Below are 25,317 nucleotides of genomic sequence, written 5' to 3'. Positions count from 1 at the left end.
CCAAACTTGAGGAGGGAGGGGAAAGGGTTTAGATAGAGACAAGGACCCCCTTTCCCCACTTTCCTTGCCAGTTATTTCTTTTGTATTACCCTGATTGAGTTGACATTAAAATAATAATAATCTTTTCCCCAAGCAGTGAATCAAGTGTGAGTGAATAGAGACTGTCTGGAGTAGTAGAGGGGGAAGCAAGAGGGACAAGAGCAAATCTGGGAGAGCAGCCATAGCTAAAGAGGGAAATCTTCAAATCTCCTCTCCTCTCTCTGAGCCAATCCTTTACTTCTGTTGACTCCCCTGAACCCCACTTTGAGAAGGGGGGTCTCCACGCTTCTCTCTATTCTGAAAGACTGACCCCCTCGATTTCACCATGGGCAAGTCACTCAACTGGTCCCTTTGCCTCAATAGCCTTAAGGATTAAGTGTGGGGGAGGAAGGTCTATGACCCACGTGTGCTAGCAAGTGACAAATCAGGAACAACTGGCTGACCCCTGGGCTGTCCAAAGCCAAGTTCAAGCTACCAGTGGTACATGTGAGACAGGAAGTGGTTCCAGCTCCGGCTCAGAGAATTTCTCTCAAAGCATCCTAAATTGAGGCCTCCTCCATCTCCACCAGCCCCGCCTCCGCCCCTCCCCTCCCCTCCCCTCCCCTTCCCTCATGGACTACCAGAACCCCCCTGAGAAGGGAGGCCCAGTTAGGGGAGGGGAGGGGGGGGCGTAGGAAGATTGGGGGGGGGGGGAGAATCTAAGGAGGAAAGAGAAAACGCCAAGGGGGGGAGGGTCGAAGGCGGGAGCCTGAGAAAGTGGACAGAGGGCTAAAGGGCTGCCGAAAAGAGGGAGAGGATGCGGGGGAAGGTGAAGCCTAAGGAGGCTGCGGGAAAGGAGAGAAGATAGGGAAGCAGAGAGGATGCCGGGAAGAAGGAAACCGCGTGATGGCCGGGGAGAGGCTCCAGGAGGCCTCACAGGGCTAGACAGGCTACGGAGAAAGGGAGCCCGACACCGGAAAAGGCCCGGATCTGTCTGGCCCGGCCCAGTAACCCCACTCCGGCCTCCTCCCGGCGTCTTCCTGACTGGCTTCGGGGAGCAGCACCAGAGAAAGTCCCCATCGCAGCACCAGAGCCCACCTGGAGATCGAGCTGCTACCCAGAATGCCCCGCGCGGTGCCCTCGGGCCCCCCTCCTGCCTGGCACAAAGCGGGAATGCCGAGACCCCGAGGAAAGCGCAGCGCCCCGAGCTACCTTAGGAGAGAGAAGAGCTGGGAACGGGGGACGCCGGAGGCCCCGGGAAGGCCAGGAGACCGGAGCGCCCTACAGTGAGCGGGGAGAGCACAAGCTCCAGGGCCTAAATGATTCACAGGGGAGGGGCCGGGACGGGTCCGACCCTCAGTGGGCGTGTAGAATTCAAGGGGAGGAAGGGGGGGGCGGGGAAGAGAGGCTCCGGAGGAGGGGAGAGGGGGAGGGTCAGCCCCAGGGGCGGGGCGGGGCGGGGCGGGGCGGAGCAATCTAGCTGCGTAACAGGCTGCGCAAAGGCCTCCGGGAAGCCGGAAGTGAAGCTCGCCGCCAGTTTCTCCCCTCCTCCACGTCCAAAGCTTTCTCTGACTGCTCTCAGTAGCCGGTTTCGGGACTCCCTCCAGACCGCGCCTGCAGCCTCGGTAATTATGACGTGGTGGCGGGGCACCGGGGGGAAAGGGACGCCCGAGTGGAGAGCGGCCCGAGGACGAGGAGCCTGGGGGAGGGCGGGCGGCAGAGAACGTGGCTGAGTTCGAATCCTGCCTCTTACGAGTCCCTCTGGGGCCGGCACCTCCCGCCTGGGCCTCCTGGAGCCCCCCAAAGCGGCGAGCCCCTCCCCTCCCCTCGCGTCTTGGGACACTGTAGTTCGGCGGGACCGACCGAGTTTCCTGTGGGGTTGGATGTATGCCGGGGCTGCTCTGGTGTCTGACGGGGCTTGGCTGGGGTCTTCGGCTTCCTCTTCGGGACCTTCTTTGCTCCTAAAACGACCTGCGGGGAGGGACCAGGACTGGGTGCAGTTTTACTGAGCCATGCTAGGACCCAGGAGTCCTGCCTCCCAGCCTCGGGGCCCCGGACCCCCGAGCTCCTGCTCCCCCACCCTTGGGGCAGCCTCAGAGTCATCCCATGCAAGCTCTGCTCAGACAATAAGGAACAGAGACAGGGCTGAGAGTGTAGAGGAGCTCAGGAGGGCTTCCTGGAGGAGGCGGGATTGTACTTTGCACAGTAGGGAAGCCAGGGAGGAAGAGCCTGTGAGCCGCTACGTGGGGGATAACCAGAGAAGGTTCTCCAGGCAGGGAGCTGGAGGTGCTGTTCATGGACCCTCGGGAGGCTGGTGTGTCCCGGGGCCAAGTGGGTGGCAGGGACGAGCGGGATGGGGCCATCAGGACTGGGACTGCCAGAGAGCATCCTGGGGGATTTGATGAGGAGGCTGGGCCAGAGGAAAGTCAGGTGAGGGGCTGAATGGAGGCTGGCAGGAAGGGGAAGAGAGCCCAGGAGGCCCTGCAGTCAGGGATGGGAGGCTGAGGGAGGAGGAGGGCCTTCCTCACCGGGAGGACTGCCCTCTGGCCAAGGGAGCCCCACCTGGACTGCTGGGGAGCAGCTAGTGTAGACATGAGGACATTTTCCTGTATTTCTCTGCTTTATTCTTTTACTGTCTCTGCTTTAATGAACCTAAACCGTTCACAGGAAAAGCTGCTGGGCGGCTCCTTTCCTTGGCCTGAAGGGCTGACCTGAATTTACTCGCCTGCCGTATTCTCAGTAAACCTGAACCGATTCAAGGTTCTCCCTTATTGTGTCCAAACTCCTCATTTAACCCTGGCAGAGACGAGGCCGGGAAAGCTGGAGGAGCTTCAGGGGGGACTCACTGGGGCTGCTTTGCTGCCTCCACAGGGAGCCTGGAGTGCCCGGGATGGCCTTGGAGAGGGACAGACTCGCAGCCCAGGTAAGTGCATTCCAGCCCCAGATGGAGCCCCCTCAGCCAGGGAGGCCCTTCCCTGGCTCTGACCAAGAGGGCTTGGAAGCTGCTGCCTCCTTCCTGCTGGGCCACGTCTGTCCCCACATCCCAGGCAGGAGGACCAGCCCTTCCCGGCTCTCTCCCTGGCTTTGGGAGTGATTCCTGGGCCCTGGGGCAGCTCAGACCCCAAGAGCTCCCCCCAGGCGCTGCCTCCCTTGTTGGATTTCTCTCTGGACACAAGTGAGCGCCCAGGACGGCCATCGACTCCTCCTTCTTCTTCCCTGTCTGGGGATCCTGTCTTTGCTCTCTGCTCTCCCAGCGACACTCACACCCTCTTCCTCTGCTTCTTTTCACCTGATCCCTCTTGAGTCACTGCTCAGCCCAAAGGCAGGGAGAAGCCATCGGCCGCCCTCCAGGCCCCCCCAGTCTGACTGAGGAGACCCCTCAGCAGCCGTGTCCAAACCAGCTCTTGTAGGTGGGATGGAGGCCGGCATTGTGGGAGGGAAGCTCTCAGGGTTCTGGGGAGATCGTTGATTCCTGAAGGGAGGATTCAGCTGGGACTGGAAGGAAGCTCCGAGGCCAGAGGCGGGAGGGAGGGAGAACCTTCCCTGCAGGGACACAGACAGCCCATGGAGAGGCCCCGATTCAGACCGTGGAAGGTCTTGGCCAAGCATCAGCCCAGTGTCCCTGGGTCAGAGGAAGAGGAGGAGGGAGGTGTGAGGGGAGAGGAAGGGGCTGGAAGGTCAGTATATGCCAGGAGAGCCTGTTGTAGGAATGGTCGGGGTCCTTGCCAGGCACAGGCTGAACCTATTGATGCCAAGATATGTATATAGCAGGTCTTTTTGTGGTAGCAAAGAATTGCAAATGGAGGGACCTTCATTCACTGAGGAATGGCTGACCAAGCTGTGGCTTGTGATTATAGCGTCACCCTGTTGGGTTATGAGGAATAACCGGCAGCAGCATTTCAGAGAATCCTGGGAAGACTTCCATGAACTGATGCAAAGTAGGAGCAGAAGCAGGAGAACATTTTATAGGCAACAGCAATGCGGTGTGGTCAGAAGCTGTGAACGCCTCGGCTGTTCTCAGCAGTTCAGGGTTGTAAGACGATCCCAAAGGACTCGTGATGAGAAAAACCATCCTGGTCCAGAGAGAACTGATGGACTCTGAATTCAGACCAAAATACGTTTCCCTTTTTTCCTTCCTTTTATTTTCTTTGGTCTGAGATTTCTTCCCAAAATGACTAAAAGGGAAAAATATGTTACGTGATTGCTCAGGTAAAGTCGAGATCAGATTGCTCGCTCAGGGAGACTATTTGGAACTACAAAAAAGTGAATGTTAGAAATTGTTTTTGTCTGTAATCGGGGAGAAAATAAATGATTATTCTACAAACATCTCCCTGTAGCAGTGAGATATGTATGAGATGTTTCTCTCCTGCTTTCTCATAGTGTGATCTTCAATATTTAGCTCACATTTCCTTAAACCGTGTCTAGTAGAGTGTGGTGTCGGCTTATGCTCTGAACCTCATTTCCTTCCCGGCTACATTCCAGTTTTCTTAGCAGTTTTTACCAAATAAGGAGTTTTCTCCCAAATTACTTCTTCTCCACTTGACAGGAGGTATTTTCTTTAGCCTGTCCCATTGCTTTACCTCCTTACCTTACCAGTCCCCCAGCTTTAAGATGACAGCTGACTTCTGATCTGGTCTGAGCTCTGGCCGTGCCGCTCCCCAGCTATCCTGGCTTCTTGTCAACATCTTCCTTGATATGGCTGATCTTTTGTTTTTCCCAAATGAATTTTGTCCTGATTTTATCCAGTCCTGTCACATACCTTCTTCTTCATGGCATGAGGGGCGAAATTACATTTTTTCTCCTGGATTATATTTTTGGATTTGATCCTCTTAAGAATTCTTTTCAATCTGAAGCAGCTTCTGTGACATTTCACTAGAGAAATTATGGGGAGTAAAGTGAGGAGCTTCCCCTCTCAGGAGAGATGCTGAGGCTACCATGGCTGCTGTTGCCAGAAAATCTCTGTTCTCAGTATTGTAACGGGTAAAAGTTAGGGTTGGACTGAATATTTAATTTAATTACTAAACCCCAATGAATTACTCAAGTTGGAAGTCAGAATGGCTTTTTTGGTAGATTATTTATAAATAGTGAGAAGAAATTAAGGAAATGAGAGAGAGAATCAGTTGTTTCTGATTTGTCACTTGCTAGCATACGTGGGTCATAGACCGTCCTCCCCCACACTTAATCCTTAAGTGGGGGTGTCTACATTCCTGGCCGCTAAAATTCTTTTTTTTTTATCATTTCCAAGCATTATTTATTAAATACATAGATCATTATCATTTTCTTTTCCTCTACCCCACCCTCCATAGCCGACGCGTAAGTCCACTGGGCATTACATGTTTTCTTGATTTGAACCCATTGCCATGTTGATAATATTTGCATTAGAGTGTTCATTTAGAGTCTATCCTCTGTCATGTCCCCTCAACCTCTGTATTCAGGCAGTTGCTTTTTCTCGGTGTTTCCACTCCCATAGTTTATCCTTTGCTTATGAATGGTGTTTTTTTCTCCTGGATCCCTGTAAGTTGTTCAGGGACATTACACCACCACCAATGGAGATGTCCATTACATTCGATTATACCACAGTGTATCAGTCTCTGTGTACAATGTTTTCCTGGTTCTGCTCCTCTTGCTCTGCATCACTTCCTGGAGGTTGTTCCAGTCTCCATGGAATTCCTCCACTTTATTATTCCTTTTAGCACAATAGTATTCCATCACCAACATATACCACAGTTTGTTCAGCCATTCCCCAATTGATGGGCATCCCCTCGTTTTCCAGTTTTGGGCCACCACAAAGAGCGCAGCTATGAATATTTTTGTACAAGTCCTTTTGTCCACCATCTCTTTGGGGTACAGACCCAGCAGTGCTATGGCTGGATCAAAGGGCAGATATTCTTTTGTTGCCCTTTGGGCATAGTTCCAAATTGGGTGGCTAAAATTCTAAAGAATAAATCGGGTGGAGTTAATCTCAATTTCACAGTATTCCCATAAAGGATGGTGTCAGCATTTCCTGTAGGGTGTGTGAAGAACCTGGGACAAGCCAACCTTGTGCCATCTACTGATTCCCTCTTGGGAAGGAAGGGAGAACTTTGGGTCAGAGAGGGGTGAATTGTGGAAACAGTCTCCATCTTGTGATTCAGTGCTGGAGCTGGCTTGGGTCCCTTCTCCAGTTGTGTGTCTTGTCCAAATTCTGTCTGGGGAGGACAGTTTATGCAATCAGGAGAATTGGGAGAAAGCCTCGTTACACTATTTAAACCTCTTCCTGCCTGGCTGGAAACTGGACTGCCTGTGCCTGCGGTTTAGAGACCCTCAGCTAAGGCCAGAACTTAGGTTGACCAGAAACACAGTCAGATTCTGAGACTGATGGGAGGAGTTTTCTCCTGATTGTACGTCTCGGGGTCTCGTCTGCACACTGGCTGCACATCAATCAATCAGTTCTTGCTTCTTTGTACAGACATTGGGAAGGAGAAGGACCCCTTGTCAGGGAGCTTCCTCTGTCCCTCTTCCCCAGGCCGACTTGGCAAGTCCCTAATCTTTTCTCCAGTTAGAAAGCAGATGAACCAACACTGGATTGTTTCCTTTGCATTCGTTGGTCTCGTTCAATTGATCTCTTATGAGGTAGAAAAGTCTCTTTTCCCCCTGATTTTGATGTCCAGCCCTAAGCCCAGGAAAGGGCCTCGTCCCTATTGGTTAGGTACTTGGCATACGTTGCTTTAATAAATTGATGTGCTCAGAAGAGCAGAGCTTTGATTCCTCGGGCATTTCATCTGTCACTTGTCACAGTGAAGCTTCTTGTTTTCTTCCTCATTTGCCTGGAAATCTGGTCCTTGGGTCAAGGCTATCCCAGTTGTCCAAGTGCCACACTGGATACCCCCACCCTGACTACAAGTTGCAGCCTCCCCCCTCAGAATAAGTAGACTGTAAGCACTAAGTATCTCCAGCTTCAGTGTGAGGCCTCATCTCCTTTTCCCCATAAGAACATTCATCAGTGGAATCCCCTCCATCCTCTCTCTATCTTCTCAGCCTTTGGCTTCTCCTCTGTACTTCCATACCTCCTCCTCTATGCTCTTCTCTTTCTGAGACAATAGAGACCACCTCCTCAGTCCTCCTTCTCTCACTCCTGTCTAAAGCCTTTGATGCTTTTGGTCCACTCTTCTCAACATTCTCTTCTCTCTAAGGTTTTAGGACACGGCCCTCCTGCTTTAGCTCCTGCCTCTTCGACCTGGGATTCTCTGTCTTCTCTGTTAGCTTCTCCTCTGGATCTTGTAACAGTAGGGTTGGGGTGAGGGAGTTCCTCCAGCCCTGTCTTTGGCCCTCTGCACTTCTTTACTTGGTGATCTCAGCTACCAGGGATACAAGCACCATCTCTCTGCTGATGAGTCTCAGATCTACATTTTTTGGCCCAATCTCTCCACTCTTACACCTCAAATTTCCTCACAGAGAATTCACACTAGGTGACCAGTAGACATCTTGAGCTCAGTGTGTCCTCTTACGATGGATCATTAGAGGAAATAATAAGAGGGAAAACGTCTAAATAGTTTTAAGTTTATTGATGGGAAGGTTGAGAGGAAGGAGGGTAAAAGGGTACGGGTAGGTTCTGGATCTTAACCCCAAAACCCAATTCCCATAAAATTATCTTAATGGCTGTTATCTATGCCAAATAAATTAAGTTTCCCCAAACATAATCTCACAAAATAAGAGTCCAGTATATGAGCCAAGATCCCAGAAGAAATGTCCAAAGTAGGTTCAGTAGAGAAGTGGTTCTTCTGTGGTCTTCTGTCCAGCTGCCAACAACCGTCCATGCAGGTTTTCTCTCACTCCAGCCGGTATCTTCCAAAGGGCCAGAAACCTGCTAGACAGATGGAAAATCTCCAATCTCCTGCAAAAGCTTCCTCCAGCAGACTGTTTAAGTTGGGACCTTAGAATCTGCACTCAGGATCTTGACTCAGCCTCCCATGTGACTTTACATCACATGTCCCTGTTAATCAAATGGAAGTTCATATTGCAAAAGACAATCTTCCTTTTCTTATTACAGTCCCAAACACATTTTTCTCTATTACCTAGGCAGAACCCCCACTTTATAGCTGTATCCTCTTCATCCCCCAGGGTCAAAGGCTTCATCCCCCTGTCTTGACTCTTCACTGTCCCTTAACCATGTGTCCAATATGGCTCCAGGACCTGTCAGTTTCACCTTTGCAGCATCTCTCCAACATGCCCTCTTGGATCCTGTGTCACTGCCATCCTTCTGAAGGAGGCCCACATCACCTCCCTCCTGAACTATTAAGACAATCTGCTGCTAGCTCTGTCTCCCACAAGGCTCTTCCCACTCCAAAACCTCCTCCATTCTCCCGCCAGAGTAATTTTCCTACAGCTCAGTTCTGATTGTGTCAATCTCCTACTCTGTAAACCCCAATGGCTCCCTGTTCCCTCCGGGATCAAATACAAACCATTCTGTTTGGTGTTCAAAGCCCTCTTTCCCCTCTTCTTATTCATTACTCCCCAGTCTGTATTCTAGAATCTAGGGAACCTGGCCTCCTGGATTACCTCCTCTGCAGAGTCGTAAAAAAAAAAAAAAACCCTTTACTTCCTGTCTTAGAGTTGATGGTGAGCATCTGTTGTGAAGCAGAAAATGGCTAAGAACTAGGCAATTGGGGGTAAGTGGCTTACCCAGGATCATCACATAGGTAGGAAGTGTCAGAGGTCATATTTGAACCCAGGACCTTCTGTCTCTAGTTCTACTTCTCTATTCACAGAGTCACCCAACTGCTCCCAAATGGAAACATTTTTTTTAACCCTTACCTTCTATCTTGGGATCAGTTCTAAGACAGAGGAGTAAGGAAGTCTAGACAGTAAGAGTTAAGCAACTTATCCAGGTTAACCCAGCTAGGAAGTGATTGAGGTCACATTTGAACCCAAGTCTTCCTGACTCCAGATCTGGCACTCTCTCCACCATGTGGTCTGGCTGTGTCTAGTTCCAGACATGTTCAGTGACTTTACCTCACGTCTGGAATATTTTCCCTCCACATTTTAGATCACTGATCAATTTAAACTTTCTGTAATTCCCAACTAAAACCTAAAAATTTTCTACAGGAAACCATCTCTCATCCCTCTCAGAGTACTTCCATCCTTAACATTCTTCTCCATTTCTCCTAGACAGACCGTGATTTGAGTCCATGTGCCTTTGTATTGTCTCCCTTCCCCCCCCTCACAGTGGACTATGAGCTCCAGGAGGGCAAGGACTGTCTTTTACCTTTTGGGGAATCTACAGAAGGTGAAATAATTAAAATGGTTGAAGCCATAAACTGTAGTGATTAAAATTGTGGAAGACTTAAATTGTAGTAGATATAAGAGTGGATGAGGAAATTGTGACCTCAGGAAATATGTTTTCACTACAGTGTCTTGTTTCAAATCAAATATAAGATGGTCGCCAGGGAAATATTCCCAATTATGAATATACCCAAGTCAACTGGGTTTATAGAGAATTTAATTAATAATATAATGAGGAATTAAAGAAAGAGAGAAAAGCGAAATAATGAGAAAAGGATAGGCTGGCCCAGGGCAGTCCTGGCCAACCCAGGCCTAAGCCCTAAAAGAAAGATCAGTCAGTCCTTAATCACTCACCACAAGATCTGTTCAAGCAAGGATTCTAGTTACACCAGGCCAGCTTCATCTCAGCTGACTCCACCAGCTCAATCCTGAATCTCAATGACCATCTGAATGAATCTTTTGATGAATGAAAATGAAATTTTGATTCAAATGAAAAAATTAAAGGGAATTTTCTATGTCTCCTCCCCTAAGTTCTTCACAGTAGACATTTTTCAAAGGACAGACCATTCTTAGTTCACACCTGAGTAGACTAATCTTTTGAGTAATTCTCACCTGAGTAGACTAGAATCTTTGAGTAAGTTCTCACCTCTTTGCTCCTTGTAAGTTCACAAGTTGCCTGACCTTTATAGGTACCTAGCACCTCTTTGTATTAGTTCTAAAATAGGCATGGCTTAAGTATGGGTTTATGTACTTTCAGTGTTTAGCAAGGAGTTTACAACTTTATATTCCTCTAGGGCATGCTTAAGTATGGTGAAGTAGAGGTCTCACATTCCTTATCTAAGTAGAGGTCTCACATTCCTGATCTAAGTTATTTCATTGTTTAAAGTGGGGAATGGTCTTAACCCAACCTTATGAAGTAAAGTCTGGGAATTTTTTAAGGTTTACAATCCTAACCTTATGAAGTAGGGTTTGAGAAGTTTTAAGTTTCACAAATGACAGAACAGCTGCTGAGTGTAGAGGGAATGGAAAGGAAAGTTTCTTATCCTTTAGATGGCCTCACCAGTCCCCGTCTTTTCTTTGTATCTACCTCCTCTTCTCCCCTGTAGTTCTGCAATCCTACACAAGAAGCATCCTCCTAGAGTAGATGGGAGGCCACAGAAGTCTTCCCAGGATCCCTCTGGGTTCAGCTTCACCTTTAGCCTTCCCAGGTTTCCTCCTTCCTCCCTTTCTCCTTCACTGTAGTTTTTCAAAGAAGCCTCTTTCTGCTCTCTCTGATGTTCTGCTGCTGTTGTTGTCTTCAGTTATTCACCCCTCCTGAATTACTTCTGCTTGGGGTATTCAAGAAGCAAATGATCTCTTCCCTTTGGGGACTCTTTCTAAAAATACTGCGGATTCCTCTTCACTAGTGAACATCTACTGTTCTGTCCATGATTGTGAAGCTCACATTTGCAGATGTTGAGAGTGAAATTTAACGAAAGGGTAAACTGAGGCAGGTCTCCAAGAAAGACAAGCAGAACAATACTGCCTATCACTGAAAGGGGCCAGGGGCTTGCCTCTGTTAATGCTCCAAACCCTAAACAGAAGGTTAGATCTCATTGATCGGGTTGAGGGAGCACAGAACAAAGACGAGACAGAGTAAGTGACATCTACCACAGGATGGAGGGTGACCAGTGGTTATAGAACTGAGATGGTCAGGGATGCTGTGATTGACTGGAATCATCAGTAATAAGGGGCCAGCAGTGCCCCAGCCTTCCTTCTCGGCCCAGACTAAGAGGAAGTTTTTGTGTGAGTCCAGTGCAAGGTCAGGGCCCCGACTGGGCAGCAAACCAGACATGTCTGAGATGGTTCAAGAGAGAAGAAAGACTAAACTGACTCCCTGGGACTCCCCTGAATCTTCCAAGGCCAACGAATGCCTTGAAATGAGGCTAGAACAGTGATGAGGTGCCCAAGAGCTGGATTCTGCACTTCCCCTGTTACAGGCTGGCTGGGTGTGGAGCTGAACCAGGAGGCAGAGAAACAGGACTCGGGCAGTTAGCAGACAAAAGCAGTTACTGGTCAAGAGGATGAATAAGTAAATGATCTGAGATCAGCTCAGCCTTCTCCGAGGATGGGTCACCCGGGCTGCATCCCGAGTCCCCGAGCTCTGCGGAGCACCTTCTCTCCTTTGTTGTGCCTTCCACAGTGTTATCCGTAAAATATGATCTGGTGACTCATTACCTGACTGATGAGCATTTATTAGTAGAGACAGAGAAAGAGAGGGAGGGAGAGAGGGAGGTCTCAGCCGTTCTAGATCTCTTCCATTCAGCTTGCTCAGCTGGGCTTGCCAGAGTTCAAGAGATCAGGAAAGCCCAGAGAGCCAGTCAGTTCTGGGGAAGGGTCAAAAGCCCCCTCTCCCTCCCTCGCCTGCCTTTCATATTTCCTCCAGCTCCCCCCTCTGTGGCTCTGGCTCTGGCACATTGGTGACTCTCACACTGTCGCTGACTGCCCTGGGACACAGCAATGGGGCCTCAGACACATGATTCTGTGACACCTACATCCCAGCAATGTGGCCCCTGGGATCCAGGCAGCACTGGAGGTCCTCTAGAGATTTCCCTTCACCCACCAGAACCTCCTCAGCTCCCTTCCAGAACATCCTAGAGCTGCTCTTCTCCAGCTTCCACTGGGCTCTTACAGACTCAGCTTCTAGTGCTGGCTCTGACACTGACAAAGGGCGGGACTTTGGGCCCCTCCCTTCTCTGTGGGCCAGTTTCCTCCTGTAACTGACCAGAGGTGGGCTCTTCATTGTGATGTGACTTTCAGCTCTCTGTGCTCTGTCTTGGGCTGCTGTAGGAAGCTGTGATGTTCCAGGATGTGGCTGTGGACTTCACGCATGAGGAGTGGCGCCTCCTGTCCCCTCCCCAGAAGGAGCTGTACAAGGAGGTGATGCTGGAGAATGCCCGGAACCTGCTCTCTATGGGTAAGGACCTTCCCCCTGTTGCCATCCAAAGGAATATCGCCCTCAGCAGCAGGCAGGGTTGGAAGCAGTTTTGTCATGAGGAAGGGATGAGGGCTGGTATGCTGAGTCCCAGAGCCAGAGCCCTCCTGCTGCCTGGTTCTCCTGTAAAAGGACTTTGCATCATGTAATGGGACGTTAGGGAGCTCCCTTTGGTGCTCCTGACCAATCTCAGACGTGGAAGTAATCTCAGAGCTGCTTCTCTCTCTTGTATTTAGGACCCGGAATTAGGTCCCCCAAACCCATCTGAGAAACCTGTTCAGGCAGTTATTCCTCCCCCCTCTTCCCCTCTATTGGGGATCTTTTTCTCTTTAACCAGCATAAACTCACAGCTCCGTGGTGTCCCCAGGAGATATGGTTTCTTCTTAGTCTTTCTTCCTATTGCCCTAAGCCTCCAGCAGAGCCAGTAAAGAATGGAGGGAAGGGATGAAGAGCTTATAATGACCTGCTCTTGCCCAGAGCTCTCCGGCTGCTTTTCTCTGTAATATTCTGGCACTTCTTCCTCACCTTCTTCCTAATTAAGTGATAAAATTATCCCTCTTTAAAGATGAGGAAATAGATTTAATTAAGTGCCTTATTCTCAGGCACCCACATAGGAGCTGTTTGTGGTGAATTGATAACTGAGGCCTTCCTGCTTCTAATCCAAAGCCCCTGCCCCTTCCTCTTCTAGCTGCTTCTCATTTTGAAATAATGGAAAACTAAGGATTCAGTCTATCTTTCTCTAAAGAAAATGCCTGAGAACCAAACATTAGGGTTCCGGATTGGTTTCCTGACCTTCTTCCCCTTCCTTTCCCTTCCCTAAATGCTCTGGAAAACTCTCCTCTAGGGCCCCCGAAGGCCCTTCTTGCACACCTCTGTGATTCTCAGAATGAATGGACTGGCTGGGAGATAGCATTGGGCGCAAGTAGGATTTTGAATTTCACAGGAAAGGAGGCAGAGCTCCAGGGGAGAAGAGTCCACGAGGCTCAAAGAGCTGTCAGAGAGGGAGGAGAATGCAGTGTGATGGGATAGAAGTCGATTCCTCAAGGTCCCTGGGTCTGGAGCTTCAGAGTGACCCCAAGCACTGACCCTTGCATCTAGTTTGGAAGTTTTGGAGTTCTTCCAGAACGGACCAGAACAGGACTGGGGGGTGTGGAGGGGCTGTTGCTCATTCAAGGCCCCCCAGGAGGTTAACAGGCCCATCCTACCCTGGACTATTGCATTACATTCACTGAGGAGGGAAGGGCAGAATCCTGGAGGAACCCCATGGACAGATTGTCTTGAGTGAAGTCACTGGACTCCCCCAACTTTCCCTCAGGAGAACTCAGTGACAGACTTCTCTCAATTCTCCTCCCTGCCTGTTCCCCATTCCTAGGGCTTCCAGCTCCCCCACAAGAAGTGATCTCTTATTTGGAGCAGAGGGAAGTCCAGTGCATGCTGAAGCCAGAAGGCCTACAGAGCTGCTGCCCAGGTGAAGGAGGACAAAAGAGGCGTGGGAAAGCCAGGGTGACCATAGGCTTCTGGGTGCTCTGGTGAAGCCAGTGCTAGATTTGGGGGCGGGAGGATCAGACATGGAATTCTTTTTCAGAGGTTTTACTAAGGCTCCGTGCGCAAGTCGCTGAACCCTTGAGCCTCAGTTTCCCCATATGTAAGATGAGGCTGTTGGATTCCCTTTTCTATCAGCTCCCTTCATGAGGTCTACCTATGATTGTTTTAGACTGAAAGGCTTGAAAGTCTCCTCCAGGAGCCAGAAGAGGTGAGCTAATCACCTCTGAGTTTTTTAGTATCCAGAAACATGTAGGAGGGCTTCTTCTATGTCGGTTTCTGGGTTAAGTTACGGGGCACATAAAGCACTGCAGCTGACATCCCGTGCCCTCCAGGAACTCACCCTCTGTTAGAGCAGATAGCACAATGCCAACAGTTCTGTGAAATCCCTCTAGATCCCTGTTCGAAGGAAGCTCATCATGAGAGGGAAGTCTCTGCAGGGAAGGAGCAGTGGAGAGGTCTTAAGGGGGAGGTGGCCTAGGGCTTCAGGAGAGCCAGACTGAGGACTCTGGGAGAAAATATAGTAGAGAAAACAAGGGAGAAGCACCAGGATAACTTACTGCAAATGGCCATGTCTAGTATTTTAGCCATGTACCTGAGAACAGATGTTGGACTACCTCCTGAGGAGAAAGACACCAAGTGAGAGTGTTTGGAGCATTGGGGAGAAATGGTTTGTTTCCCAGAGGAAGAGAGTCCTTATCTCATTAGTGTGTGAAAGGCTGAAGCTGACAGAACAATGGGAGTCCTGAAGGAAGAATAGATGGGCTTAGATGAGGGATGGGATGGGCTTCTTTGTTATGGAAAGAGATTTTCTCTAGTTTGCAGAAGAATGACCTTTTCCTCTGATCCTGAGGCCAGAGAGGAAAAAGAGGCAGCTGAGCTGGGTGAAAGGTGGAGGATAAGAGAGAGCTCTGCAGAGAGGTCCAGCTTTTGTTCAGTGGAATATGAGGCCAAGTTCTCAACTCAGAAGGTGAGGTAGGAGTTGTTAGGAAGCCATGAAGGAGAGCTAGACACCAGGGATATATTTGGAAGGCTGCCTTGGTGGGTGGCAAATGAAATACATGAAGGAGAAGTCATAGCATTGCTTTGCCCAGTTGAGGATCCAGCTGATGTCAGGGAACCTCAATGTAGAGTGCAGCCAGGCAGCTGGTTTCCTGATTTTCCTTCTCTCCGTTGACCTGCAGCCCATGAGCAGGAATGAGGACTGCTGTCTTCCTTGGAAGTGACCCAAGACTAAGCTTTCCCTAAATCATCAGCCCAAGCCTTTTCCTGGTCTCAGGGTTCCAGTCTTTGTCCTGTTTTTGGACAATCGGGTGACCACAGCACCTCACTTGAGGGAGATGAGAGGCTGGAGTGAAGCCTCTAGGATCTCCAGGATTGGGTCTACTCTAATTCCAACAGAGTTACTGTTGACTGCTGAGAAATATGGGGAAGAGAGGGGCAGAATCACAACTGAGGCCAGAGGATGTATTTGCCTTCCAGGAGAGATTCCAGACTAGGATTCTGGTAGAGTTTGGGTCTGACAGAATTCCAGGACCCAGTCAGTAAACATGTATTAAATAAGAAATATGTTCTAGGAACCAAGGTAAGCTCTCCGTATACAAAGGAAGGATAATACCAATCTGGTTTGTCTTAGAGCTCACAATTTAAAATACGTATTTGAAGATCATTTAGAAAGAAGTAACAGATCCTCAATCTCACTCTCAGATGATCCAGGGAGAAAGGAGTGTTGGGGAATGGAAATGCATTTAATTCAACAGGGAAATCAGAAACTAGAAAAGTGTAGAGAATGACAGTTTAAGGAGAAAAACAATCAAAGGAGGAAATAATCCCAATTCTAATGATAAAAATGAACACCATTTTCATATGGCCCCTAGTATGTGTCATATACTTTATAAATTTGATCTCTTTTGATCCTCATAGGAACCCTGGCAGTCACTTGATATTATTATGTCCAAGGTATAGTTGGAGAACCTGAGACCAACAAAATTTCTGTGACTTACACATGGTTAAGAATCCTCACCAGTTTCTCGGGTCCAATGAGAACGCACCACCACCTATGTTGGAATTAGTTAACAGAGTATCATGAAAATGCCTTTACCTATAGGAGTTGGGAAATAGGGAAGCGAGTTGTAAGAGCTTTGTTGCCCATTTCCTTACAGAAGGACCTAGGACTCAACTCAGTATATGAGACATCGTTTTAAACATGGGCAATGCCATGTTTTCATTTAATTTGTATTTAGTGGAAGGATTTTATTAAAAAGAGGCATTAAAAGAAAAATAATGGCTTCTCTCAAAGAGTAGGGAATATAGCAAAATCTTTTATACCTTGGATAAATGGAAAAAAGATTTCTGAATTTCTTCATCTGATCTCAAATACGGGAACAAAAAATAAGGTTGAAAGCAATCATGAAGGGAATTGCATAATGATTACACAGAAGCTGGACGATCAAATAATAGAATTATTACATTTACATGCACCAAGTGTTGATATACCTGTGAGGAGAATATTGAATATCTAGACAATGAAAATGAAAGCAAAAAGATTGAAAGTAAATTATCTTGTATTGTGGACAGAGCACGCCCAGTCACAAGATTTGGTCTCGGCTGCCAGGATTTCAGGTCATGTCAGTCATCCAGCCTTTCTGAGGTCATGGTCTGAGTTAAGAATGTAATAAAGTTAGCCTGTTCCTAATCCAAAATTTCTTATGAAGAGCCAATGAGATCATACGGGAAGCTCTTTGTTATTTAAATTGTTTTTTAATTTTGAGGCCATGACAATTTCAAAGGATAGATTGTGCCCATTTAATTTGGAAGATATTTTCTTACCTGAGGAAATAAGATAGAAAGTGGTTCATTTTTTGACAGTTGAGGAAGGGAGATAGTTATATATGTGTATATATATCACTCTTTATGTATGTTTTACTGATTTTTTCTTTTAGAAGGAGAGATTAGACCTGAAATGAAGGCAAATTCAACAGAGGGTAGCTATCCTGTGGAAGAAATGGACTTACAAAGATTCATGCATAAACGTCCTGATAACTTTGCTTCTAGGGAATTCTGTGTTGCCCGTCAAAATTCATCTCATATTGAATACCAAAGAATGCAATCTGAGGAAGAATCTAGTGAAAATAATCAGTGTAGAAAGACTTTTATACACAGATGCAGTGTTGCTGGACATGACAGAATCCATACTAGCAAGGAACCTTATGAATGGAGGCATCATGGAAATACATTCATTGAGAGCTCCAATTTTGCTGGACATCACAGAATCTACAATGGGGAGACACCTTATGAATATAATCAAGGTGTGAAGGTGTTCAGTATGAGTTCCCATCTTGCTATACATCAGAGAATGCACACAGGGGAGACACCTTATGAATGTAAGCAATGTGGAAAGACATTCACTCAGAATTCCTGTCTTGCCGTACATCAGAGAATGCACAGTGGGGAGAAACTTTATGAATACCAGCAGTGTGGAAAGACATTCACTCACACCTCTAGTCTGGCTATATATCAGAGAATCCATTCTGAGGAGAAACCTTATGAATGCAAGGAATGTGGGAAGACATTCAAACAGAAGTTCCATCTTGTTCAGCATCAGAGATTGCACACTGGGGAGAAACCTTATGAATGCAAGCAATGTGGGAAGACATTCAATCAGAGGTCCCATCTTGCTGTACATCAGAGGATGCACACTGGAGAGAAACCTTACGAATGCATGCAATGTGGAAAGACATTCAAGCAGATGTCCCATGTTGCTGTACATCAGAGAATCCACACTGGAGAGAAACCTTTTGAATGCAAGCAATGTGGAAAGACATTCAATCGGAGGTCCAATCTTGCTGTACATCAGAGAATGCACACTGGGGAGAAACCTTATGAATGTAAGCAATGTGGAAAGACATTCAAGCTGAGGTCCCATCTTGATGTACATCAGAGAATGCATACTGGGGAGAAACCTTATGAATGCAATCAGTGTGGAAAGACAGTCACTCGCATCTCCAGTCTTGCTACACACCTGAGAATCCACAGTGGGGAGAAACCTTATGAATGCAAGCAGTGTGGAAGGACTTTCACCTGTACTTCCAATCTTTCTAGACATCAGAAAATGCACACTGGGGAGAAACCTTATGAATGCAAACAGTGTGGAAAGACATTCACTTGCACCTCTAGTCTTCTTGTACATCAGAGAATGCACACTGGGGAGAAACCTTTTAAATGCAATCAGTGTGGAAAGACATTCACTCGCATCTCCAGTCTTGCTGTACATCAGAGAATCCACACTGGGGAGAAACCTTATAAATGCAAGCAATGTGGAAAGGCATTCAATCAGAAGTCCAATCTTGTTACACATCAGAGAACCCACCTGGGTGAAGTCTTGTGAATGCCAGTAGTGTGGGAAGACATTTAGTTGTGGCTTCAATCATGCTATATGTGAAAACCATACTAGTGAGAAAAAAATAAAAACTGTGGAAATGTGTTCATATTCAGTTCCAGTCTTACTATGTTGTGGAGGAACTTTTCGTCCATTTTGGGGCAGCATTGTCGAATTAGAAATATGCTACCCTAAAAACGGATTCCCAACATACCATTTATCCTGTTCTTACATGCTGGCATCGACAGGATATATTTTGTTGGAGCCCTACCTCTCACGCTTCTCTACCTGTCAGAGTAGCTGAGAACATGGGGATATTTGAGCAGCTAGAAAAACTCAAGTCATGTGGTTCTATTTTTAAACTAAGTGAATATTGTGTGTTAATCCAAATCTCATGTGTTTTAAAATAATCAACAAACAGTATGTGTGTATATATATATATATGTGTATATATATATATATATATATATATCAGGATAGAGGCACTGAATTTAAGAGTACTTTTATTTAATTTCAATATTTGGTGTTATAGAGCTTTATTTACTATTCAGAAAGGAATGAATTGACACAGCAGTGGTGTCTGCAGAACTCCAAATTCAACTCCAGGCTCCAGCTTCCTTCACCTCCCTAGTGTCACCGTCTACCCACACTCCATAGGTCACATCTCTGTGATCTCCCATATTGAGGTAGAGTTCTGCACTGAGTTTAGTGTGATTCTTAAAACTGCTCAGACTCTACTTAAGAATATTTGAGTAAGCTATTCCCCATTTTTTACAATGGAGATACTTGGTCAGGAATGTATTGAGAACTTTAAAATTACTCTACCCTGCTCAGACAGTGCCTTAGGGGAAGATAAAGTTGCAAATTCTTGATTGAACAATGAAAAGTCCCCAACTCATACTTACAGTGAAGCAAAAACCCCCAGTTAAGTGGTCTATTTTTAGATCTAATACAAAAGGGTGCTAAGTACCTATAAAAGTTTAATCACTGATAGGTCAAGCAACTTTCAAAGGCAAGCTTAACAAAAGAGGTGTGATGTTTTAGTCTACCCAGTGAAGGTGAGAACTAAAAAGTGATGAGAACTAAGACTGGGCAGTCCTGGGAAAAAGCGTCTACTGTGATTGGTAGATGTGAAAATTTAGGGAAGGTGACATGAGAAAATTTATTTAAAAGGAGAATGTAGTTTAGTGGTCATTCAGTTTGGAAGTTTAATTGGAACTCTGAACTCAGTTCACAGGAAGGTCTCCGAACTCAGTTCAGGAATTGGATTTCAGTGGAGGACTGGAGCTTGCTTGAGACTAGCTTGTGGTGAGTGATAAAGACGGACTCGCTTTTCCTTAAGGCTCAAGTCTAGGCCCTTTCTACTATTTTCTCTCTGAATTCCTTTATTTGTATTAATTAAAATCTCCATAAAACTCAGCTGACTTGGGGAATTTTCATATTTGGGAATTTTCCCATGGTGACCACTTAACTCTAATATAAATCAAGACACTAAAATTTATCTTTACAGTTTGGTTGGAACCTTTACAGTTTTGGCAACTCATAGTCTTGGAAACCCACATTTTCGCCATTACAATAGTGTGGAGGAATCTCATTTTGGATGTGTTGTAGAGAGTGGGCAGGCTAAAATGGCAAGGCTGTCTATGGAGATGAATTTCTCTCCTGAATTTCAGGATATTCTTGGTAATTGAAAGGAACAGTGCTGCTAGGAATGAGTTATTTGAGATAAGTAATTGGTTGCCCTTCCATAGAATGGGCCATCCTTGCAATTCTATTTCCTGTCTGTACTTTGGAGGAGTAATCTCCTTTTCCCTCCCCTCTTGGGGTAAAATGCCAGAGGCCAAGTGTTTCCAGGGAGCTGCTTTCAGGCCATGTGGCTGGGGGCAAAAATAAGGTTTAAGTGGCTACTATGCTTGAAACCACATGGAGGCTTGGAAAAAGGAAAAGAGTAGATTACAGAAAGCAAAATAAGGCTAAAATCTGTTAATTTTACCTCAGTAATTAACACCCTCTAATAACAAAAGATTAACTTCCTTCAGTTTTCTGGAATTTTCATCTGGAGATATAATCTTCAAGTTCTGTGTTACTTCCCCCCAGGTGAAAGAAGTTAGGAGAGTTAGAGTCTAATTGTTGCTAAAACACACATACATACATGGCTTAAGGGGTTACAGTGAACAATGGTTATCCAGCCACTGACAATGTAAAGGAAAGGGATTTCTACTTTCCCAGCTTCAAGAGACCAGCTCCAAGGACACCCAGCTCATAGCAGCAGCAACAGTAACATCAGCAGTAAGAACAGCAGCAGCAGGAGGAATACCCAAGCAGTGAGAGAGGGAGGGAGGAGAAGGCAACAGCAGCAAAGCCCAGAAAACTGGCACAAGGCACAAGGCAGAAGAAACATGCTTTCTTTTCAAACTAATCTAGTTAGAATTAAGAAATCTGAACCCTATTTCTGTGGTCACCATAAATGTAAGATTTAGATTAATATCCAATGCCTGAATTATATTTTTACAAAGTTTATTATCCAACAGTAGGACCATGTGACCAAGTTGTGTAAAAATTAAATCTTAATACTAAAAATATATTTTAAGCATTTATTAGTAAGAAGTTAGAAGTAGTGGATTAGTTAGAAGGCAAGGAATAAAGAGGATACAAAATAAATACCACCTGCCAATGGCTGATCAGCCATTTCAAAACCCTTGCCTCACTGCTGCGACCATGTTCACTGCTTCCTCTGGCAATGGAGTGGAGACTTGGAGGGGATGTGACCAAGAATCTTGATCATTTTTGTAGAAGTGCATAGTAAGCTGAAGAGTTACAAATGAGAGATGCTCTCTCGGGAGCCATCTAGGGGTATGATGCCCTGGAATCAACTTCCCAGCTCCTTTGGTATGAGTTCGTCATAGCCCATCCATTCACATTTTTACAAATGTGGGATATCGGAATTATAATTGTATTTCATTTCAGCTACTAAAATGGACCCTTTACCTCTTATTACAAATAACTCACAGGCAGGCAAAATTTTCATAGTTGTTGAAAGAAAAACAGAAAAGCCTCTTGATCCGGACCTGTTTGATTCAAATCGTTCCTCCTCCCTCTGCCGCTCCTGGTCTCTCTCGCTCACCTGGTGCCCGCCCTTCCTGCATGGTCAGCAATCCAGACCTGTGCTCTCAATCATCTAGCATCCCGCCCGCCCAGACCCAGCTAACTCTAGCCTCAGAGCAGATCGCTCATCGCCCCAGGCCCAAGACTCACTTCCACCAGCTGGTAAAAAATTGGGATGTTTTTTCTTTAGGCTATAATTAGCCTCCACATGGACTGGGGGCAGGGAATAGCACTGGGGGAGAAAGAAAGAAGGAAGATACTTTTCCAAACAGGAACTTAAAGAATGGCTACTTTAAAAGGATATCTTTTGACTGTACTGATTCTTATTTATTTCACCTTAGTGCCAGGGGAATAATTCAGCTCCCTGAAACTCTTTAGCCAAATTTGAGCTGCTTCACAATGGGGAGTCAGCTCAGTGGCTCAGTGAATTGAGAGCCAGGCTTAGAGATGGGAAGTCCTTAGTTGAAATCTGGCCTCAGACACTTCCTGGCAGTGTGGCCATGGGCAGGTCATTTAACCCCAATTGCCTAACCATTACCAATCTTCTGCCTTCTGACAATAGGCATCTAAATGGATAAAAAGAACCCAAGGAACTTTAAAGAAACTGGAGGTTATATTTTTAAGGTTTTTCAGACTCCAATGTTTTATAATAATCTCTGTATTCTATTGCGTTTTACTGATTGGTTTGTTTAAGATTTAACTTTGTGATTTAAGTTCATATATTACTGGATTCAATACTATTCTGTTATACCAAATAATTTTAAAGTACTGGGTTTTAACTACTGTTAGTTTTTCCCCCTATAACCATACTGAACAAACATTATCAAGTAGGCCCATATAAAAAGAACTTTTGTATTTTTGACTTTGTAAATTAGAGGATAGGTGGATTTCATCAGAAAAATTGTTATATAACAACCTTTGGAAAATTTAATGAGCTAAATATCTCAAATTGATTTTAAGGGTTCTTTAGACACGATTTTTAGAATGTTTCTGAACAATATCTGGTCATTTTGCCTACCCCTAAAACAAGGTAAGGCCCATTTTAGTAGCTGATGGGTAATACAATTATACTCCCAACTCCCACATTATGAGAATGTGAATGGAAGCTGGGAGTTAATGCCAGGGCCTGTAGAACTCCTGGAAGACTCCCAAAAGAGGAACATCTCTCATTTATAACATTTTAACTCATTTTACTTCCACCAGAATGATATGTAGAATTCTTGATAATGTTCAGAACCAGAAATAAGTCTTACTTTGTTTAAAAATGTGTTTACCAAGGTTCAAAGATTTGCTATGTTTTTAAAAATTGTGACAAATATCCATCAGTTTATAGGGTATTGAAATGCCATATAGCAACTGATGTGAAAAAAATGATAGTGTTTGTTTGCTATTATAATTAACTGTAGTATTGAGAATTTTGGGGATACTGATTCCTACATATTTGTAATACTGTTCTTTATTTAAAAAATGTTACCTTGTGAAATTAATTTGCTTGTACTCACAGTGGATCATGGCCAGATATGAAGAGGAAATGGATCTCATTTTTGGTGAGAAAGTCTTGTATATTTTTTTAGCTAACATGGTGTGTCAATGATTATAAGCTATATTTTTGAATTTTTAACACTTTAATTATATTTTTCTTGCATGTGCAATATACTATTTCAGAATTTTTCTCTCCTTTTTATATTTGAAGCACATGTCAACAGTATTAAGATTTTCTTCAACGTTTTTATTTAGCAGTAATACAAGTTCAGAATACATTTGCTATAATGTCAATGCATGCCCCAATAGCTTGAGACTATAAAAATGATGCCACTAATTGTTTAAACAAAATTATGGGACTTTGCTTAATGATTCTGATGCCAGGACAAAATGTACAAAAGAGCCATTGCACAGGGCCAAAGATAAACCAATCCAGGATAGATTGATGCACTTCTAAGCCAATACAGAGGACTTGAACCTAGTGTGAAGACTCAAGGTTGAAATGCTTGACATATGTTAAGACGTAGGCCTTCCTTGTATCTACACTCACTCTGAAAATACTTACAGGTGAGTATCCCAAACCTGGCTCCTATAATCTAGTCCCTTTTCTGTCTTTCATAATGTGGCAAAATTTCTGTAATTCTGGCTACTGACTGGGTAAATGCATCATTGCTTACATCATTTTAATTGGGCCCTGATTCAAGGACCTGTTATAGATTTACTTTTACGTGGAATATTTACACAGAAGACTTTGATAGTCTATATATTCATCCAGAAATTTTCTTTTTTTTTGTTTTTTTTTCTGATGTGTTTTTAATTTCTCTTGCAAATTGATTCATATGCCTCATAACTCAGCCATGCATCCCTAAGTGATCCTGTGTTTTTCAATCACCCTCTTCATGGGGAAATGTAAAAATATTATTATTTTACATTGCAAAGTTTAAATTTCTTTTAAGAAAAATATTAGGTAAAGAAACATGATACCTCTCTGAATCCAGAAACTGACCTGTTTGGAGAAGACACCATGAAGATGCCTCCAGTCCACAAACTGCAGGAGAAGATTAAGAATGAAATTTGGGTGTGGTTGATTGAACATTTATTTGTATGTATACTTTCATGCCAAAGGGGACTGCCCCCTAATTGGCTTTTGTCTGCATCTAGCAACTTTTGCTTTTGTTCTTTGTTCCTCTTATCCTCAAATTATTGTAATCCTTAAATTGATTATGTTTTCATGATCCTTTTGGGGAAAATCTTTTCCCAAAAGATCAAACAGAATGTAAAAATGGAGATTTGAACCCAGATTTCAATCCCCAGAAGTCCTTGGAACTTGCCAGAGTTTCCCAGAATGTCACCTGAGTGCGAGATCACCAATTATTAATTAAGGGGGCTCTCCACCTACTTGTTCTCTCTTCCTACTTCAGCTTCTTAGCACATACGGCTCTCTACCAGGCAGGCAAGATGTGGAGTGAGTGGTTGTGAATGGGCTCTCTGGGCCTAGACACGTGCTTTCTATGTTTGTATTTTCTTTATTTCTTAATCTTTAATAAACCTCTAAAAATATAATACTTTTAGCAGAGAAACTAATTTTAATCTTAACAGTGATTTGCCCAGGGTCACAGGGCTGGGAAGTGTCTGAGGCCATATTTGAACCTAGGGACCTCCTATCTCTAGGCCTGGCTCTCAATCCACTGAGCTACCCAGCTACCCCCTATTCAGATTCCTTTTGTCAGAGCTCCTCATGATTTCCCATAGTGAGGGAGAACATGGTTTTTAGGAATCCCAAACTGGATGAATCTTAGAGACTGGACAGGCCCAAATGGCAAAGGGTTGTAGGGAGATGAATTCCTCCCCTGAGTCTCAGGCAAGATAATTGAAAGGATCAGTGATAGAAGAAAAAAACATTCTAGAACTAGAAGCTGTTTGAGATGGGCAATGCACTGCTCTTTCATAGAATTGGCCTTGCTTGTAATTTTCATTGAATTAGAAAAAATTATAACAAAGTTTATCTAGAAGAACAAAAGATCAAGAATATCAAGAGAAATAATGGAAAAAAAATGTGAAGGTTCGGGGTCTATCAGTACCAGATCTTAAACTGTAATATAAAACAGTGGTCATCAAAACAATATGGTTCTGGCTTAAGACACGGAAGGATCAATGGAGTAGTAGTAGTTTCTCGGTAACCAAGGATGACGATTGTCTTTGTGTGTTTTCATCTATGGTGTATAGATGAGTGTGCACAAAGACACTTGTGCGTGAAGGAGATTTAAGTCGAAAAGTCAATGCACAGACACAGTCCCACTCTCTCAGCGTTGGAAGCCTGGGTCCAGTGGCACGAAAAATCGTTACACCTGGAGACTTCCTCAGCTGCTTTGGATGGCCGTGTTGTCCTTTGTGCTCCAACACGCCCTAAGCACTCCACAGTGCTTTGCTGCGTCGCCATCTCAGCCATTGAACCTTCTTATTGGTTTCTTCCGTCTGTTCAGCCGAAGCAGTCTTCACATGCTGGGTGAGCAAAGCCCTGGTTCACCAGGAGTCGACGTTGACCCGATGGCTACCC

At 45.3% G+C, this 25,317-nt stretch overlaps 1 protein-coding gene across 1 annotated transcript; it reads left to right on the top strand.

The window, feature by feature from the left end:
- The first annotated feature begins 1,468 nt into the window (after window positions 1-1,468).
- LOC100617781 (zinc finger protein OZF-like) lies at window positions 1,469-24,323 on the top strand. Its single transcript, XM_056821258.1, has 5 exons — window positions 1,469-1,643; window positions 2,822-2,941; window positions 12,109-12,235; window positions 13,626-13,721; window positions 16,738-24,323. The coding sequence occupies exons 2-5, from the start codon at window positions 2,909-2,911 to the stop codon at window positions 18,180-18,182; spliced, it is 1,701 nt and encodes a 566-aa protein (XP_056677236.1). The 5' UTR covers window positions 1,469-1,643; window positions 2,822-2,908; the 3' UTR covers window positions 18,183-24,323.
- The last annotated feature ends 994 nt before the right edge of the window (window positions 24,324-25,317 follow it).

This window comes from Monodelphis domestica, chromosome 3 (genome assembly GCF_027887165.1).
Source record: "Monodelphis domestica isolate mMonDom1 chromosome 3, mMonDom1.pri, whole genome shotgun sequence".
Taxonomy (NCBI): Eukaryota; Metazoa; Chordata; class Mammalia; order Didelphimorphia; family Didelphidae; genus Monodelphis; species Monodelphis domestica.
This window is presented reverse-complemented; position numbering and strand designations above follow the sequence as displayed.

Bases quoted from the DNA above. Each gene is read 5' to 3' on its own strand.
- LOC100617781 (XM_056821258.1), top strand. From the start codon at position 2,909: ATGGCCTTGGAGAGGGACAGACTCGCAGCCCAG. The intron at 2,942-12,108 runs GTAAGTGCATTC...GGGCTGCTGTAG, and splicing joins GGGACAGACTCGCAGCCCAG to GAAGCTGTGATGTTCCAGGA. The intron at 12,236-13,625 runs GTAAGGACCTTC...CCCCATTCCTAG, and splicing joins CCGGAACCTGCTCTCTATGG to GGCTTCCAGCTCCCCCACAA.